This window comes from Myotis yumanensis, unplaced genomic scaffold (assembly GCF_028538775.1).
Source record: "Myotis yumanensis isolate MYYU_CA2020_CCGP unplaced genomic scaffold, mMyoYum1.0.hap1 SCAF_4, whole genome shotgun sequence".
NCBI classification, from domain to species: Eukaryota; Metazoa; Chordata; class Mammalia; order Chiroptera; family Vespertilionidae; genus Myotis; species Myotis yumanensis.
The window spans coordinates 8,968,092-8,986,681 of NW_027223755.1; the positions used below are offsets into that span (position 1 = coordinate 8,968,092).

Sequence of the window (18,590 nt, forward strand, 5' to 3'; positions counted from 1 at the left end):
CAGGCCTCTAGAATTTTCATGCATCAGGCATGTGGTTGGCAAACTGCGGCTCATGAGCCACATGCGGCTTTTTGGCCCCTTGAGTGTAGCTCTTCCACAAAATACCACGTGCAGGTGCACATACAGTGCGATTGAAACTTCGTGGCCCATGTGTAGAAGTTGGTTTTCGGCCTGGGCGAGTCTATTTTGAAGAAGTACTGTTGATATTTGGCTCTGTTGCCTAATGAGTTTGCCGACCACTGCTCTAGTGTATGGCAATAAAAAAGGAAGAATGGTTTCCTGTTCTCTAACACTTATGTCCCTAACCCCTTAGGTTGCCCTTCATCAAACTGAAAGGGCCAGCGTCCTGTCATTCTAGGAAAGGGCCACAAGGCTGTTTCTGTGTGTGTTCAGCGCAGCTCCCCTGTCCTGCATACCTGCTCGTGCGGAGCACTGTGCAGGGAAGTGCAGTACCAGGGCAGGCGCCGAATACCCGTGGGACAGCGGGTGCTCTGCTTCCCCCTCGTTAGCTAGCTCTGGCCAGAAGCACGTGGCCCTCCTCTGTAAAGTTAGAATCAAAGTAAAAGGACTATAGAGACCGAGAGGTCCAAATCTTGGTGACACTTTTTCCTTTCCTTGCCATCTTCACCCTGCCCCCAAATGTAAGCCGTATAGTAACTGTGCTTCAGGTTCGTTCGCTCACTCTGCAATGGGCTGCTAGCAATCTGGGTGGACAGTGGTTGTAGAGGGTGGATCCCGAGGTGGGAGAGGCAAGCGTGGCCCCTGCAAAAGTCACATAGAGGAAGCACGTGTAGAGGGTACTTCTAGACTCTTCCAACCCCAAGGCGAATGTGATTATTTCCAAACTATTCCAGCCCCAGGAACTGTGACACTTAAGAACAAAGAAATCCAAATAAACTCTCTTGTGCAATTTCTTAAAACACATTTTCTGGCCTCTCAAGACAGGACGAGTGTTGGGTCGCCACCTCCTTGGGAGCTTCCTGGGTGTAATCAGAAACAGGTCCCCATACTTGGAGGGCAGGGAGAGGCCAAAGAAAAAGGCAGATCACTCAGAGTGGGAGGTGGTGGGTTTAATAAACAAGGGAACTGACTCGCCAGGCGCGTCTTGGGCAGCGGCAAGGCCAGATTTCTGCAGCTACCCGCCAAATCTTTTAAGTTTATATGGAGGCCTTCCCCGGGGTCAGTCCAACTTAGTGACTTAACACAAATGTATCATCTCATCATCCTGGAGGTCAGAAGTCTGCAGTGGCTGCCGCCGGGCTGGAGACAAGATGGTTCTTTCTAGGGGCCCTGGGGCAGAATTTCATTTTCTTGCCTTTTTCAGCTTCTAGAGACCCCTGCATTCCCTGGTTCCGGGCCTCATCCTCCACCTCAGAGCCAGCAGCGCGGCGTCTTTAACACGGACTCCTCCCACTTTGAAGACCCTTCTGCTCACCTCAGGCCCACCTGCACAACCAGGGTCATCTCGTCCTTAGGTCAGCTGATTGTGAACCTTAATTCTACTTGCAAACGTAATCCCCCTTTGCCACCTAACATCAAATACTCACCGGTTCTGGGAATTAGCACATGGACTTCTTTGGGGAGGGGAGGGATGTTACTCTGCCTTCCAGAGTTACATCTGAATTCAATGGCCCAGGTTTAAACACCTGGAGGTGACACACAGGGAACCTACTGCCTATCTCTTCCCCCGACTGTTAAAATCTTACATCATTTGGCCGACCTGCTCATTTCCTCCCCTACACATGCTCCATTTATAATCGGGTGCATCCAATCTCGAATATGCGGTTTCTTCCCATTTGGGGGCCTGGTTTATAACGAATGTGCAGAAATGTCTCTTTCCTTCCCTTTCACTCACCTCCATCTCCGGGGGATTTACTCCTCAGGGGACCCTTCCCACCAGCTGGAACCCACATGGATTGCTCCCTCCACCAGCTCCCCGGCTCACGTGTGGCAACAATCTTGTCCTGTCCCAGATATGCCGCAGACCCCCATGATGCTTTGCAGTTCTCTGCTGAGCTGGGGAACAGAAATCGCTACTCCACACGCCCCGGTCTGTTGCTTTTCCAGCTCACTCTTTGTCCTGCCCGCTAACTTTTTTTTTTTTTTTTTTTTAATATATTTTATTGATTTTTTACAGAGAGGAAGAGAGAGGGATAGAGAGTTAGAAACATCGATGAGAGAGAAACATCGACCAGCTGCCTCCTGCACATCTCCCACTGGGGGTGTGCCCGCAACCAACGTACATGCCCTTGACCGGAATCGGACCCGGGACCCTTCAGTCCGCAGGCCGACGCTCTATCCACTGAGCCAAACCGGTTTCGGCATGCCCGCTAACTTTGCTCAAAAAGTGTCACCCCATCTCTGCTGGATAATGTTTCTGCTGCGGTCAGCACCCGGCATGCCACAGCTGTGTTGCATGGAGAAAGGCTGTGCTTCAACATGCTGGGGAGCATGTTCTCCACACAGTACATCATGTGTTTGTCTTAAGATGGGTGGGGTTCATTGTTAAAAGCTTTGGAATCCAGCTTAGGCTTATGTATGGAAAACAAATTGAGGACTCTTAACCAGTGTGAAGAAAAAGGCCATTTTTTCTCTCGCTGTGATGATGCATACACTACCCCACTGCTTTCCTCTGCGCTCCTGTATCACATGGTGAGAGCGAGGGTGAAAATCCTCACGCGTATGCATAGATGTTTACAGATAGGACAGTCATCGCATCGTTGTCAGGGCTGCAAACTACTGGAAGCAGGCTAAATGCCCACCAACGAGGAGCTAGTTAAATAAAATATAGCACAATCATACTATGGCATATTCTGCCACAGATTAGCAGGGGTGGGGAACGTCCGGCCCACGGGCTGTATAAGGCCCGGGAAATCATTTGGTCTGGCCCTGCCAAGGCATTAGGATTGAGTTAAATAAACATTTGACCACATACAGCAGGCTCATTTTTAAGTTGATAATTTTGTATGGCCCTCAAATGATGTTATAAAAATATTCCAAATGGCCCTTGGCAGGAAAAGGGTTCCCCACGCTTGGTTTAAAAGCATGAGCTGTGTGTGCTGGCCGAGAGCAATCTCCAGGCCTTTTAAGTGGAAAACTCAGGCCCAGAAGAGGGTGTGAAGTATGCTTCTCCATTTAAAGGGGAAAGTAAAACACACGCCCCCGCGCACACTCAGACACGGACGGTCTCAGATCACACGAAAATAGCTGTGGTCGGTGGAGACGGGAACTCAGGGTTGGGAGGAGCAGCAAAAAGCAGCAGCAGAGATGCAAAACGGAACAGAAGTTTATTTCCGTCATACCTTCAGTACATCAGCAAGGCAGAGTGCTACCCTACGGCACATGGCGTTCCAATATCTCACCGGAGTACTTGTAATAAATATGCATCCTGAACACGCTGAGAGGCGGCTGTGTCAAGCACCCCCCAGTCTCTCAGTCTCCCACTCCGCAGCATTCTGTGCGGGGCGCGAGGGGTGTCCTGTGTCTCCGTAAGTGCTGTGACGGAAAGTCCTTTCACATTTCTTTGCAGCATTTTCGAAATTGCTTAACTATAAACAACTCAGGAAAAGGAATACGGCACTGGACAGCCGTTTCTGCTTTGCTGGCCTTGGTCGGCATCCAGTGCAGCCAAGCTTCCCCGGCCCGGGCGGCCCTGCGGTCCGGTTCCTGTCGGAGCAGGCCTGTGCTTTTAATTACACACTTGGCAGATTTCTGTTTTCTGTTTACATCCCTCAGGAAGACCCACACTGACAGGGAAGTGGCAAGCAAGTTAGAAACATTTTTGTTTTTTAACCTGAAAGTAAAGAAAGGGAACAGAAATATTTCCCCCCAAAGACCTTGGCTATGCACCCCGATGTTTACCATATCGGGGTTTCTCGTCTCCAAGCTGAAACACGGACTGTCACTAACAGTTCTTCCAGAGATCCTCCCTGGGTGCTGGCAGAGCCGGGGCACTCAAAAGTGTTCACGGGGTACAAGGAGGACTCACTCTTCAGAAACGTGCTCCAGTGCTGAGGGTCTGGCAGCTCACACTGAGCTTGGAATATATAACTACCTTTTGCTATCGCTGAAAACGTTCAGGAAAAAGTCCTATTTCTAAAAAGTCTTAAGCATGGTTACCTAAAAAATATTTTGTTAATATAGTCTCATGTGAATTTCACTTACTCAAGGGGTTTAGATATGAAAACATCTTTAAGAGCCAATAAAAATACTGTAGAGAGAAAAAAAAAAACACCACTTTTAAAAAATTGAGGTTAAGAACGATGAGGCATTTCTTTTGGCTGTAAACACGCAGTTTACTGTCCCTTGTTGAAACACGACTGTTTGGATTTCCTGAGCTTTGTGGGTAACGGCAGAAGGCAAGTTTGCATAGAGAATTTGCAACACGTCAACGATTTACTTAAAAACTTTTAAAGGGCAGCTTGCTTTTCTTTCTAAGCTTCATGTTTTAGTGAACGGTGCTCATCGAGCTCAGACTGACCAGCCGGGGACGAGCTACCTAAGGCAGATGGGGGGAAAGGTGGCATTAAGAGTTTTCAAACCCACAGGACATCGGGTAAAGGGTCCTAGGCGGGCACCACATCACTAGCGCTGCACTAATCTGGTTAGAAGTCAAATCATGTTTGTGGATTGGAAACCAGAGGCAAAGGGGGGCTCCCCTGCGCTGAGCGGCACAGCCAGCGTGGAGGAACCCGGCGGCATTAACTGCACGGAGGTGTCCACAGGTCGCTCAGTGAGGACGAAGCCACACAGCTGGTCAGGCGCCAGGCGGGGGCCCACGCCCCAGCACCAGGCCCAGCTCCTGGGCACGGCCGACCCAGCTCTGGAATCAGAAGCGATGACAGCCCCTGTCCCCTCTGCTGCTGTTGAGTCTCTCCGCAGTTCTGAGGGGACAGTCTTCTCCCGGGGCCAGTCCTCAGAAAGCAGCCTTGCAAGGGCAGAAGGCAGGCCAGGTCACGGTGCACACCACGAACAAGAACAATGGCAGTGGTCGCCAGCAACTCCGGTCCAACTCCAGGGTGGACAGCGAGGGGCAGTGTCCCGCCGGGGAACCCACTCTACTTCTTCTGGGCCTGGGTCTTACACATGGTAAGGATCTGCTTCAGAACTTTCTGGACATCTTCATCCATCTGGCCCTAGAAGGTCGAACAGAAGACAGTCATTGGAACCTCGGTTAAGTCCTGTCTCGCCGAGGGAACGAGATGGCTGGCTGGGACGAAGCCCCGGGCCCCTGATCTCCCCAAGGAATGTTACCCCTAGCGATCCTCACATTTCTCTAGGGAACTGAGACCCGGAGGGCCCTGCTCTCGTGTCCCTGGAGGATGACAAGGATGAGACTAACAGAGCCCCAGCAAAGGGTTTCTGGGGTCTCCGTAGCAAATATGAGCCCAGCGAGCCAAACCACCAGCAGTGAAAATATGGACAAGCCTCGAACATCAAGCCCGGGCTCCCGATCCTGAGGGTGGGCAGCTGGCGGGTGGGGGAGCAGCAGCTGCGTCGTCCTATCTCTGGAGAAATGCCGAGGTTGTTCTCAGCAGTTAGGACAGGGTTCCCAACACAAAATCCAAAGCTGGGCGAAAGGCATTTGAAAGCTTTCCTAGGTACAGGATTTTCCTTGAATTCTCATTCGTTCTACTAGTTTGATGACGGGACTTGGGGCAACGTGGACTGCAGTATTTCTTTCAGGTATCTGGGCACTTTGCAGGGCGTTACCATACCTGCACAGCATACAGAAGATGCATCCTGTAAACCGATATGACCTCCTGGTGTTGCTTCTTGCACTCCTAGGAAGAGGTAATTTTACTTGGTTACAGAGAGCTGTGGCCAGATGCTCCCCAAGTGACTCCCTCCATCCAATGCTCACATAGAAGCTTTTAAATTGTTATGAGCTCACTGGCTTGTGTGTTTCTGAATACTTGTCAATATTCTCAGGGGGGAAAAAAAACTATTTTATGACTTTGTATATCAACTCTAGAAGAAAATTCATGTAAGAAGTAGTTATTATAATCCCAAACTTGTTGCATATGTGTGTGTGTGTGTGTGTGTGTATATATACACACACACACACACACACACACATATATATATATATATATACACACACACACACATATACATATTTATGCAACTATACAGATACATTCACACAAGGTAAATAGTGCAAGGAAATACATCAAATGCAAAAAGTAATCATCTCTGAGTGGTTGAATAATTAGCAGTTTATTTTTTGGAACTTTTTCAGTTTTTCTACATTTTCTAACTTTTCTACAATAACCAAATATTTTAATTAAAAAAATATATTCTTTCAAAGGGAGTTATTACCACCCACTCCATAGCTGGCACCATATACTCCCCGGGAGGCACACTGATTGAGCTGTTGGGCACCGAGGAGGGGTGGTGGCATTGATCGCCATGGTCCCTCGGCAGAGCTGCTAATGGTTCTACGTCTCCTTGTGGAGCGATCGTTCCAATTCCTCTCAGTGCCGACCTCAAGGAGCCTCACTTAGCTCTTAGCTCTTCTAAAAAGAGGCCCTTCCTCCTACTTCACAATGAAAACCGAGACTGCCGTAGATGGATCTCTTCAAAAATCTGCACAAGTCTCCCAATACACCTTGTCGTCGCCTTCCTATCATCGTTGACATGTGTCCTTCCTACTCAAGGAGAACCCTTCAACCTCAGCCCTTTGACGATCACGCCATCAGAAGGCGTGCTTGGTATCTCTCTGCTGTTTCCTCCCACCTCTCGGTCGCCTGCACGCAATCATTGATAACTCTCTCTGGTCACTGCCTTCCTTTCCATCCCGGCTTCTGGCAGCAGTGGGTTGACTGCAGCATCTGCATGGAGGAGCCATCTAACCCTGGCCTCCCAGTTCCTCCACTTCAGCTTCAGTGACTTGCTCCTCCTCCTTCCAGCCACTCACTCTCATGGTCATGGCCCTGCCTCTCTCACTGCCTCTGAAATCTCAACCGACAGCATCCCACCCTCTGACCACCATCTCCTGTCCTTCTAGCAAACCTACCTCAGGCTTCCCCACCTCCCACTGGGATTCTTCAGCCCCATCGGACACCTCACTACCCACTCACTTCTGCAGCAGGCAGGGCAGATCTGGCTGCCACGCCACTGGAAGTGTTCTCGCCAAGGCTACCCAGGGCCACTAAATGCCACATCTCGGTCCTTGCTGCCTCCTACTCATCCCTTTGAGACTCGGCACAAGCACCACCTTCTGCAGGAAGCCTTTCAAGACTCACCCAGGCTGGGTAAGCACACATTTCTGCTGCCCTCAGCATGTTGGGCGTCTCTCTATCGAATGCTGACCACATCAGGAATACGGCAAGCCATATTACATATCAATTGTGAGGGCAGGGACTGTGTCTTATTCATCTTTATACCATCAGTACCTTGGACAATACTGACACAGAAGAACTCCTTAAACACATGTTGAGTATTTGTAAGAATGCCTGTCGAAACCATAAGCACTTTACACGGCTGTGATCACCACTTTCTAAAAAAATGACCCGCAGAACACAGTGGGGAGCATCTTCTTCTCCCCTGATTGCTCCTCCAGTGCTAGCGCTGGGAGAACAGAACAGCTGGTGTTGGCCTTGGTGGCCAGCCAGACTCAGGACGGCAGAAATCTGAACTCGCCAGTGCATCAACTGTGCCCTGAAGAAATCATAAAAGCCAGGTCCTGTTTGTAACAGGAAGCTAGCGATGGCCCAGGCCAGACTAACCCTCGATTTCACACAGAAAATAGATACTCTTGTCAACCGAAACCTTAACTGATCCTGCAGTAACTAAACAATGGCCCTCTGAAGGCGCCCACGTCCTAATCCCAAAGCCTGTTACCTACATGGTAAAGGGACCTTATGGTGTGACTGGGGATTGTGGGATGGAGAGAGACAGTATCTGATTATTTGGGTGTACCTTACATAAATGCGATCACAAGGGTCCTTAAGAGAGAGAGCAAGGTCAAAGGTGGGAGAAGGAGATGGTGGCATGGACTATGTGCCAAGGAATTCACGTGACCTCTAAAAGCTAGAAAGGGCAAGGAAGTGGATCTTCCCTAGAGCCTCCGGAGGGAACCAGCCCTGCTGACATCCCGACTTTAGTCCAGCAAGACTGATGACCTCCAGAACTTTAAGATAATAAATGTGTGTTGTTCTAAACCAAGTTTGTGCTGCTCTGTCATAGGAAATAGTCATCGGAAACTAATCCAGATATGAGAGGACTTTCCGGGTGAAAAGGGGCGGGTCCAAGAAACAGCTTTAGACCCGTAGATACGCAACTACCAGAGATCCTGGCCCCTAGCAAGAAAAGTGCTTGCCACTGTGAGAGACGGTTATGGCTGCTGCAGAGAATGGAGAAGGGGCGAAAAGCTGGTGGATGGAAGAACAAGCCTACTCCACTGTCCTGCCAGTTCCTCCTCCTCAGAGATACATCCCCCCAACTCAGGGCAGATAATAAGTGGAAATTTGACGGTTCCTTCTTTTGCCCTCACCAAAGAGGGCACCAGTGAGTTGCTCCCTGAAGTACACGCTCCTTCAGGTTGGGCCTCCGGCCATGCCCACCTGCCCTCCCAGCAGAGTAGGCATGCAGTCCGCCTCACCCTCCACCCCACCAGGCGGGGGCAAGCCCACTCACAGCCAGCTGGGTCTGGAGCTGCTTGACCTGCTGCTGCAGCCCGTCCAGCTGCTGGCTCTGCCTCTTGGAGGAGCTCGCCGAGTAGGACAGCTGCGAGAGGCTGTTCAGGGCCTCCTTCAGCTTGGTGACTTCCTTCGACATCTCGTTTATCTAGTGAAAAAGGAAAGCTATTACCCACAGGCAGGAACGTGCCTGCAGAAGCAAAATTCCAGGTATCCCTACGCCTTGAACACAGCCTGTGTTAGCCTCCAGGACTTGAGACTCTGGAATAATTCCTTTTATACATTTCAAATAAAACCCATAAAATGAAACACCTAACAAAATCAGACAAACCCACAGAACCTTCTAAGGCCATTATATTCAAACTAGAGGCTCAGTGCACGATTTCGTTCATGGGTGGGGTCTGGCCAGCCAGGCCCGGGGAGGGGATGCGGGAGGTTGGCCGGCCAGGGGGAGGGGCCGAGGGCCATTGGCCGGCTGGCCCCACCCTCTGGTGGAACTCCCAGTCAAACTCCCGGTAGAGGGGACAATTTGCGTGTTAGCCTTTTATTATATAGGATTAGGTCCCCCAATTAAATACTGTGTTTTGATGCATAAAGATAAACAGTATAACATTGATTTCCCTTTCTTGTTTTTTCTTAATAGAAACAGGATTTTAGGCATTCCTTATTTGCTGGCATGGGCAACTAGGAATAAGTTATAGAAACCCTGATATCTCTGGACATCTTGTTTTAAAGTAAACACAACTCTCCCTCCCCATCCCACTTCCCTGCCCCCTTGGCTTTGGGAGCTCTTTGGAAGCATCCATCATCGTAAAGGAATAAATGATCACCAGTGCTCTTGTCCATGCCACTCAGAGCATCTGGCCCAGGGGACTGGCAGCAGAGCAGATTTGGCACAGAACCATCCTCTGCTCTGCTCCCCCCTCTTCCTCAGGCCACACCCAGCCCATCTCTCATCACCCGCACCCCACATTCCTCCCCCGCTCCCCTCCCATGCACCAGTGAAAATGAGGGCCAGGAAAGGCAATTTTTATACTGACTCGGGAAAGCCCATGGGGCTTAGGGAAGCGGGATTAAGTCTGGAAGTATTTGGGTTCCATATGACAGAGGAATCTGTCTGGATGCCAAGAGTTCAAGTTCAAGATCGGTCACAAGCGCTTTTCAGTTTGTGGGGTTATTTCTGAGCCCTGACACTTGGCAGAGCTTCTGTAAAGTCATTTCTCAAGAAAAGTTATGCACCCCATCTGTGAAAATGCTTTATGATAAGGGAAGTGTCGTTCTCTTAAATAAATGTCTAACCTACTACTCTAATGTGGCTTTGGGGACAGAGGGATTCGTGTGCCGAGCCTCTGAGCATTCGCAGCAAGTTAGTGTGAACAAATGGTAAAAATACAAACGACAGAGGGTCCCTGGGCTCACTAGCTAGAAGCTCAACAGCAAGGGCCCTCACCCACCTTCCTGTCTTTGTCCTCCTCCAGCCGGGAAGAGCTCTCCGAGTGCCGCCTCAGCTCCGCCAGCTCCTCCTGCGCACGCTGCGACTTCTGCAGGAGTTCCCCGGCTTCTTGCTCTTTGGATCGCAAGAGAGTCTGAAGCGTCTCCTTTTCCCTTTTCAACTGTGAGGCCTCACTTCTAACCTGGGCGACCTCTGACTGGGCCTTCTCTTTCTCTTTCGCGGAATCCTTTAATTTTGAGGCCAACGCGCTCACTTCACTCTCCAGAGACGCCTGGAGCTTTTCGTAGGCGGCCCTGGGCACCATGGCCTCGGTCAGCGCCGCCTTCTCTTCCACCAGCTGCTTCTCCAGCCTGGCCACCTCCACGTCCCTGCTGGCCAGGAGCTCCTGGAGACCGCCCAGTTTCGCCTCCATCTCTTTGGCGGCCGTCCGCAGCGTGGTGATCACCTGCAAGTGCTCTGCGATGGACACGGAGTTCTCCTTCTGGGCCTCGGCCAGCTGTTTGAGCTGAGCCAGCTCCTGCACCGCCTTCGAATACTGGGACTTCATCTCGGACAGCGCCTCCTCTGCCTTGGTCCTGGACAGGCTGGCCACCTGCATCAGTTTCTCGTGCTCCGCTTTGTGGATGTACTCGGCTGTGACGTCTTCCAGAGACTTCCTCTTGCGGTAGTCCTCCAGCTCGGCCTGCGCCTCCTTGTACAGCTGGGACAGCTCGCTCACCTGCTTGTTGAGCTCGTCGATCATCCTGTGCATGGCCTCTTTCATGTCCCCGGCGTCGTCGCCGGGCTCCTGCGCCACCTGACTTTTCAGAGTATCTTTCAGTTGCACGATTTCTTCTTGGGCCTCCTGGTATTTCTCGAGCAGAAACGCTTTCTCCTTGTTCATATTCTCAATAACAGAGCAATAGGAACTTTTCATTGCCTCGTACTCTTCCGCGGGCGGCTGATTCCCCGCCCCCTTCTCCCTCTCGGCCAGTTTCTCCTCTAACTCCCTCACTTTCTCCTTGTTCCTCTCACTGTCTTCCAGTGCCTTCTGGAGGTCCTGCCTCAGCGCCCGGACCTCCTCCTCGGGGACCCTCAGCTCCGGGAGGTGAGAGTAAGAATCCACGCTCTCGGGCGAGACGAGGCCCAGCTTCATCTGCTTCTGCACGCTCAGGACTTCCTTCATCGCCTCCTCGTACTTGCTCTGAGTTTCTTTCAGTTTCTGGCTGAGGTCGGAGCCGTTCTCGGAAATCTCGGCGTTGTTCAAGCGGGCGGGCTCGGGGCTCCGGGACTGGAGCTCGGCCTGCAGCTGCCGCCTCTCTGCCTCGGAGCTCTCCAGTCTCTTCTGCAGGTCCTGCAAGACCTCCTGCAGCTGCTGAAGCCTGACATCGCCGCTGTCGACTGGGGGTTTACTCAGGGAATGCGCAGAGGCCGGTGGAGGGGATCTGGAGTTGGGGGGAGAGGTTTCACTCGGTTTCCCGAGAGACGGGGCCAAGTCAGTGTGAGTGGAATGGAAGGAGTCAAAGCTCAGGTCCGCTTCTGCCTCTTTGGGGGTTTTGGCCTAAAAAAAAAAAAAAAAGCAAGAATAATGAAATGGCACCCAAAGTGCGGTTAGGAGAGCAAGCACCTACAAGGAGAGCACACACCCAGAACCTTCGTAGGGGCGAGCAGCGGGATCGTCTTGCGGGTGTACTCTCACCTCGTGAAAAAATAGCACCTGAGACCCGGGAGTCAGATTACTGACACTAAGCCTACTCTGTGCTCTATTCGAACAGGTTTTTAGCGCCACTTTAAAAACAGATTTGCTTTGGCTGCAAAGCCTCCAGCTCAAAATTTCCCTTTATTTCTCATATTATTTATGCTGAAATGGGCAGATTTAGTACAGTTACTTCTTAAATCTGCTAAATGATCAACTTTACTAAATGAATGGCTAATCGCATATCTTTACATATATATATATATATATATATATATAATTTGTTATATTATATATCATACCATGTATATAATTATAGATAATTTACCAATTTAGAAACTTACAGAAATAGGGCTAATGAATAATTCTTTCAAAAAAGAAATAACTTGGAACTATAAAGGCTTAGATCTATGTAGTTGAGGCTAACTATATTTAAAAAGAAGAAACGAATGTAGATGTTTAAAATAAAATATCATCTGACTAACCCTGAAAAACCCAGTATCTTAACCCAACAGAATAGTCTGTGGTGGTGATCGATCTACCTACCTGCAATTTATCTTGTAATTCCTTATTGTGTAGAGTTAGAGATGCAACTTTTGCTTGTAATAGGACAAGAATATCTGGTTGGTCAGCTTCAGAACTGATATCCAATAAGCTATCAGCACCTGGGGAAAGAGAAAGGCAATGCAAACTAATATTTAAAAATTAAAGTTATTTCTCTAGCCTCTAACAAACCCCCTTTCTGCCCAATCCAGTTCTTCTTCCTGGTCCATGAGAGCCCCATCAGCTGGATAAGTAAACAGCAATTCTCGGCCCTGGGTTTCCTTACTGGGGTATTCCCAGCACAACCCTAGATGCCTGGATGCACAGCACCTCACCTGAAAATTGATGGATTTGATCATGCATCTTTCCATTCACTCGATTAAGCATAGCTTGGCTGCTTTTTGTCCCTCCCATACTTAATGAGCCCCATTTCTGTGAATCCTTTTAGAAACACCTCTGGAAGCTGGCTCACTTCTTAACCCCACCGCCATTACACAGGTTCAGCCGTTATCAGCTACTTTGAAACTTTGCAAACAGCTTCCAATAAATGTCTCTCTCTCCCCCCGCCTCGCCCTAGTAAAAATGTAGCCTGCACACCACTGTCCCACTAATCTCCCTAAAATATGCTTCGATCGGGCCATTCCTTCGGGTCAAGTGCTTTAACTGCTCTCCCTCCAAATCTTCAGATCCCTTTATCTACATTAAGACCGCTATGATCTGGCCCCAATCTACTGTGTCAGGTTTATGACTCATGATTTCTTCCTCTGGTACCCCATACTCCTCAGATTCAAGGTTTCCATCAGACCCTCTATATTCTCAACACAAGGCTGCTTCTTTAACACTTCATCCATACAACCGCCCTTGCAACATCTCTTTGGTTAGATAACTCTTCGGCATCCTTCAGGAGAGCCATGTCAAACTCTGCCTCCTCCACAAAGTATCTGCTGACCACTGCAGCATGATACGGTCTTCTCTAAATCTGCAGTAGACACCGTGGGTAAGCCACAACTTGGAGACATCCTACTGATCATCACGCTGCAATAGCATCAAAAGCAATGCCGTTCAATGTGTTCACTGATGGAGACAAGGAACTTGCTCCAGGATATAATTCAATGTACAGCTTTCTTCACCTGGAAAGTCTTCTTATGAAAAAAAAAAACGTCAGCTGGACAAAACAGTGTGCCTAGTGATATGGCTGATGACTGTCTGGTGCAGTTCCTTATGTTTATCGTGCAATGGCAGCAGTTTATAGGCTGATCGGAATAGCACTGATCTAAATGTTTTCCTGTTATTTAAAAATTTTTCATAGCCATTTAGTGCAACGCAAAAGCTTTTCTCTTCATTTGAAAAGATACAAACTGACATTTCTTCATAGATACGCTTACTTCTGACGTCTAGTGCCCAAGCTGCAGCTTTAATCATGCAGTCACGTGAGCATGGAATGAATCAGGGGATTGGGAGCAGGACTGTAATTCTAAGCAACAGAAATCACCTCTAAGATACAATGGGTGAGTTTTAAAGTGTCCAATGTAACAACTGTTACAGTAATGTTAACATTGGTCTCTACTCGGAATAAGAAAGTTAATATTTATAAATTCTAAATGTTTTTTAATTGATTTGAGAGAGAGGAAGAGAAAGAGAAAGAAACATGAATGTGAGAGAGAAACATCAGCCGGCTGCCTCCTGCACACCCCCTGCTGGGGATCGAGCCCCAAACCCAGACAAGTGTCCTGACCGGGAATGGAACTGGCGACCCCTTTGGTGCACAGGACGATGCTCGACCAACTGAGCTGCACCATCCAGGGCCGATATTTCTCCTCTGTAAGTTAAAGGCTCCAAACACATGAAATGCTAAGACTAAGAAACTGAATACTCGAGCAAAAAAGGACCTTTGCAATAATCTATATTTTTTTTTTTTTTTTTTTTAAATATATTTTATTGATTTTTTACAGAGAGGAAGGGAGAGAGATAGAGAGTTAGAAACATCGATGAGAGAGAAACATCGATCAGCTGCCTCCTGCACATCTCCTACTGGGGATGTGCCCGCAACCCAGGTACATGCCCTTGACCGGAATCGAACCTGGGACCTTTCAGTCCGCAGGCCGACGCTCTATCCACTGAGCCAAACCGGTTTCGGCAATAATCTATATTTTAAACTGATTCTAGAGGTCCTATACTACATTCTTAGAGGACAAACCCGCAGGATGGACTCAACGCCATGAACTAAACCCTGACTCGATGAAGACAATACGATTGTGTGGTTTCAGCAGCACACCGTTTTGCGTGTGGCAGACACCGGGGGCTTGGCTGGCTCTCCCTTCAGGAAGCCACCTGCTGCTCACCTTCAAGGAGAGCTGCCAGCTTGCAGCCCACGGACCTCATCTCAAAGCAACCGCTTCAATACGCAGCATAGAATAGGCAGCTACAGTAATTTAAGGACTTGTTTTGTGACAGAACGAATAACAAGATCTGGCAGCAGGCCTAGCGAGGCCACGATTTCTAGCAGGTACTGAGAATGCTATTTCAAGCAGCTGTAACAACAGCCAGGTGAGAGGACGCTACCTGTGAAAGCTCTTGGTGTCAAAGTCTCTGGTCCGCTTATGCCACTTGGGTTACTGTCTGTGATCATAATTGAAGGAAGTGCTAAAACTTAGTTTGGGACAAATGACAGCAGATACATTTTTTCACATCCGGGCTCTGAGATGCCTTAAAATCCAGGTGAAGGTGCCCTGAGATACAACGGGCATGCCCGTGTGGCACTGGCAGCTCTGGGGGGGCACACCGGGGTTCTCCGGCCTCCCCACACAGAGGAGCCCCGCTTGGCCTCTGCTCTCATGGGACAGAGACGAGTCAAAAGGACAGAGGCAGGTGCCTCCCAGCTTACCTGTAGTGCTGTCACTCAGTCTGTCTTTGTTTTCCCGTATGGAGCTGATCTCGGCCTGCTGGAACACAAAGATGACTTACAAGAATATTCCTGAATGTAACGTCCCACAGAGGAATCAAGCAAAATTCCCTCCCTGGTGTTATCTTACTAGAAAAACAGTTACAACATCTCAAGAAAAGAAGGTATACTGGCAAACATTTGTGTGTAAGATTTTTTGGAGACATACATTTCAGTTTCTCATCGGTAAACATCTAGGAGTAGATGGCTAGATCATATGTTGAACTTTAAAAAAAAACTGTGTCAAACATTTTTCCAAAGTAGTTGTACCATTTGATATTTCCACCGAGAGCATCAGAGCTCTAATTCTCCTTCGTCGTCACCAACAATTGGTTTTTTTAATCTCTTTAAATTTTAGCCATCATAACTGGTGTCACTTTTTATCTTTTTATGTTTTTTAAAGGTCTCTGTGCACTCTATTTCGGAAAATAACAACTTGTGCTATTATTGCCTCATTGGAGCCATAAGCATATGAGAAGATATTAGGGTATTAACTGTAATAGTGTATATTCCTTGCCTTGCATATGTATTCATCTCAAGAGTTTACTAGTAAAATCTAGTTACAGTAAAGGAAATGATGGGTTGATATAATCTTTTTCAGATCAAAGTGCTTCCAAGTTAAAAGAAAATTTATCTTTAGTAACTCTTAGATGGGGGAAATAAATATACAATTAAACCACTAAAATTTTATTTTAACATTAATAAACTACTTTCTTCCCAAGTGCAATTTTCTAGTGATTATTAGGTAAATAGATATTAAATACCGTCCCATTCCTAAAAATAATTTCCAACCACAAGTCTACAGAACCAGGTGGAATAAAACCTAGTGGATTTTTAAAAATTTTCTAAAATAAATACATGTTACTGTTATAGTCAGGAAAAAAGTTTAATTAAAAATATACAATTACTTCTCAGTAAGGCATCAGAAAACAACGTAACTTTTCATGTGATTGGCATTATATCAACTCAGTTTAGTAAGAAGACTAGCCCTAACCGGTTTGGGCTCAGTGGATAGAGCGTCTGCCTGCGGACTGAAGGGCCTCAGGTTTGATTCCCGTCAAGGGCATGTACCTTGGTTGCGGGCACATCCCCAGTGGGGGTTGTGCAGGAGGCAGCTGATCGATGTTTCTCTCTTATCGATGTTTCTAACTCTCTATCTCTCTCCTTTCCTCTCTGTAAAAAATTAATAAAATATGTTAAAGAAAAGAATACTGGTTGTCAGGTAAGCTTCACCTTTGTCCCCTTTTATTAAATGAAGAAATTAATGATTAGCTAATGAATGCAATTTATTCATCCTATTCTTTTGGGATGGAGTCCACGCCAGGAAAATAACCAAGGGTGCTTGCTGATGAGAAGTTTGTAAACCAACCCCTGAGAAGTAATTCTGTTTTGCCCAGTGTCACATAACTTAAACCAAACCTACTATGTTTCACACAATTCAATTGCCAAATTGAACACAGGAAGGAAATACCTTGAAGGGTGGTTCAGCAAAAAATGCTGATTCCTTTCCCGAAATTGGTGTTGAAGTTATTGATCTTGGGGAAGACACATCACTCAACTAAAAAGAGAAAATGAAAACCATCAGTGAAGAAGGCTTCTTCAAAGTCTTTTCTCCACCAGTGTCAAAGCATTTCAGTAATGCAAACAAATCGAACAGTAATTCTCAGGTTCAATTATTTTGGGGGGGGGGGGGGCGGGTGACAGATCTTTAGTGCGATTCAGAAACCTCAAATACTTTCTGAAAATTTGTAGGACATATAACTAAACGGCTTTGCTCCTATATGTACATCGATTTTAAAAATCGATGACCTATATGGCAGGTTGAGAACATTTTTAATGAACATGCTAACATAGTTAAAATTACTTATCAGGTGAGATACTGCTCTCAACGATTTGAATATGGATTATTCTTTTTATGGCCCATGATTCTTTTAATAACAAACCCCAGCCTGCTTTTATTGCCATTTCAAAGACATCTGTGCTTCCTCCTCTCTGCAGTAGTCACTATAATCAGCAATAAGAGCTGCTTTTAAGTCAACCTTAAATGTAATTAGAAAGGCAAATATAATTTAACAGTGTTTTCAGAAACCAACTACAATTCATTTTTAACTAACTGCTTCACCAGCTACCTGTTCTCCTGCCCTTCACACTAGGGCTTGAGGGCCCAAAGGAACTGAACTTGTCAACTTAAGGAAAAGTCTCCATCATAAAGACGTTGAGAAATTTCCTTAAGGCTTAAAAAAAAAGATACTGTTCACCTGGCCAGTGTGGCTCAGTGGTTGAGCATTGACCTATGAACCAGGAGGTCCTGGTTCGATTCGTTTGGGGCACATGCCTGGGTTGCGGACTCAATTCCCAGTGTGGGATGTGCAGGAGGCAGCCGATCCATGATTCTCTCATCACTAATGTTTCTATCTCTCTCTCCCCCTCTCCCTCCCTCTCTGAAATCAATAAAAAACATATTAAAAAAAATAGATATGGTTCAACTCTTCCGTTTTGAAATAAGAATCAACCTTATTTCCATTGTAATCATCAAAATCCTCCAGACCACAATTTGTAAAGAAAAATCTTCCATGTGCGCTGAAGGCTCAACTCTAAAACATTCTTTTTGGCGACACACAGAACGACAAGACGGCGCCTCTGCGGTGCGAGTTCCCGGGCTGCGTGGTGTTTACCTGGGCAGGACTGATAGGAGGTGGTGGAGCTTTGCGTTTTTTTGGAGTTCCACTTCTCTCTGAGCTTATTTTAGACACTTGGTCATGCTGCAAGTTGTCACAGGCCAGAGAACGGAGGCGGGTTAGTGAGGTTAGTAAAGTCTGAGCACCCAGCTTCATCAAACAGGTAGAAACACCTCCACAGTTCATGCATATCTCACGGTATCGAGATCAGAAATCTGCTATCCACATACAAGTAAGGGATGTGCATGCTCACAGGTTCTCTCGGCAGCCCATGCTTTAATAGCAAGAACTTAAAAACACAAGACGAAATCAGCTGACGGTGGTGTGGAAACTGGGGGAGAGGAGCGTGAGGAGCTGTGGGCCACCGTTTAGAACCCAGGATACAGTCACAATCTAGCTTTCATCCTAAGGCAGAGCGGCGGCATGGCCCCCACTCCGCGTCACTTCCACTGCTTTCCTCACAGAATGTAAACATGGGGGAAGGGAGAACCTCATCTCTAAAGGTTCTGGATAAATAAGAGACACAGTTAGTGCCTAATACATTCAGTACTGAGTTTTGTGTTTATAATTTTTTCAAAAACTCTGAAATAAACAGCCAAAGATACATCTCGTTAACAATAAAGTAAACAATAGTGGTTATGCTTTTAGAAAAAACTCC

At 47.5% G+C, this 18,590-nt stretch overlaps 1 protein-coding gene across 3 annotated transcripts in view; it reads right to left on the reverse strand.

The window, feature by feature from the left end:
- Nucleotides 1–3,268: 3,268 nt before the first annotated feature.
- Nucleotides 3,269–18,590, reverse strand: part of RAI14 (retinoic acid induced 14) — a 122,534-nt gene continuing 107,212 nt past the window's right edge. The window contains exons 11-18 of one of the 3 annotated variants that reach the window (XM_070411850.1): nt 17,930–18,016; nt 16,726–16,812; nt 15,198–15,252; nt 12,317–12,435; nt 10,097–11,635; nt 8,641–8,790; nt 5,718–5,783; nt 3,269–5,135 (exon numbers count right to left, since the gene is read on the reverse strand). In XM_070411850.1, coding sequence (XP_070267951.1) covers nt 5,058–5,135; nt 5,718–5,783; nt 8,641–8,790; nt 10,097–11,635; nt 12,317–12,435; nt 15,198–15,252; nt 16,726–16,812; nt 17,930–18,016 — 2,181 coding nt within the window. In that variant the 3' untranslated portion in view covers nt 3,269–5,057. Of the gene's footprint in view, nt 5,136–5,717; nt 5,784–8,640; nt 8,791–10,096; nt 11,636–12,316; nt 12,436–15,197; nt 15,256–16,725; nt 16,813–17,929; nt 18,017–18,590 lie in introns of all 3 variants that reach the window. The other 2 variants (XM_070411852.1, XM_070411851.1) reach the window with 2 other exon arrangements.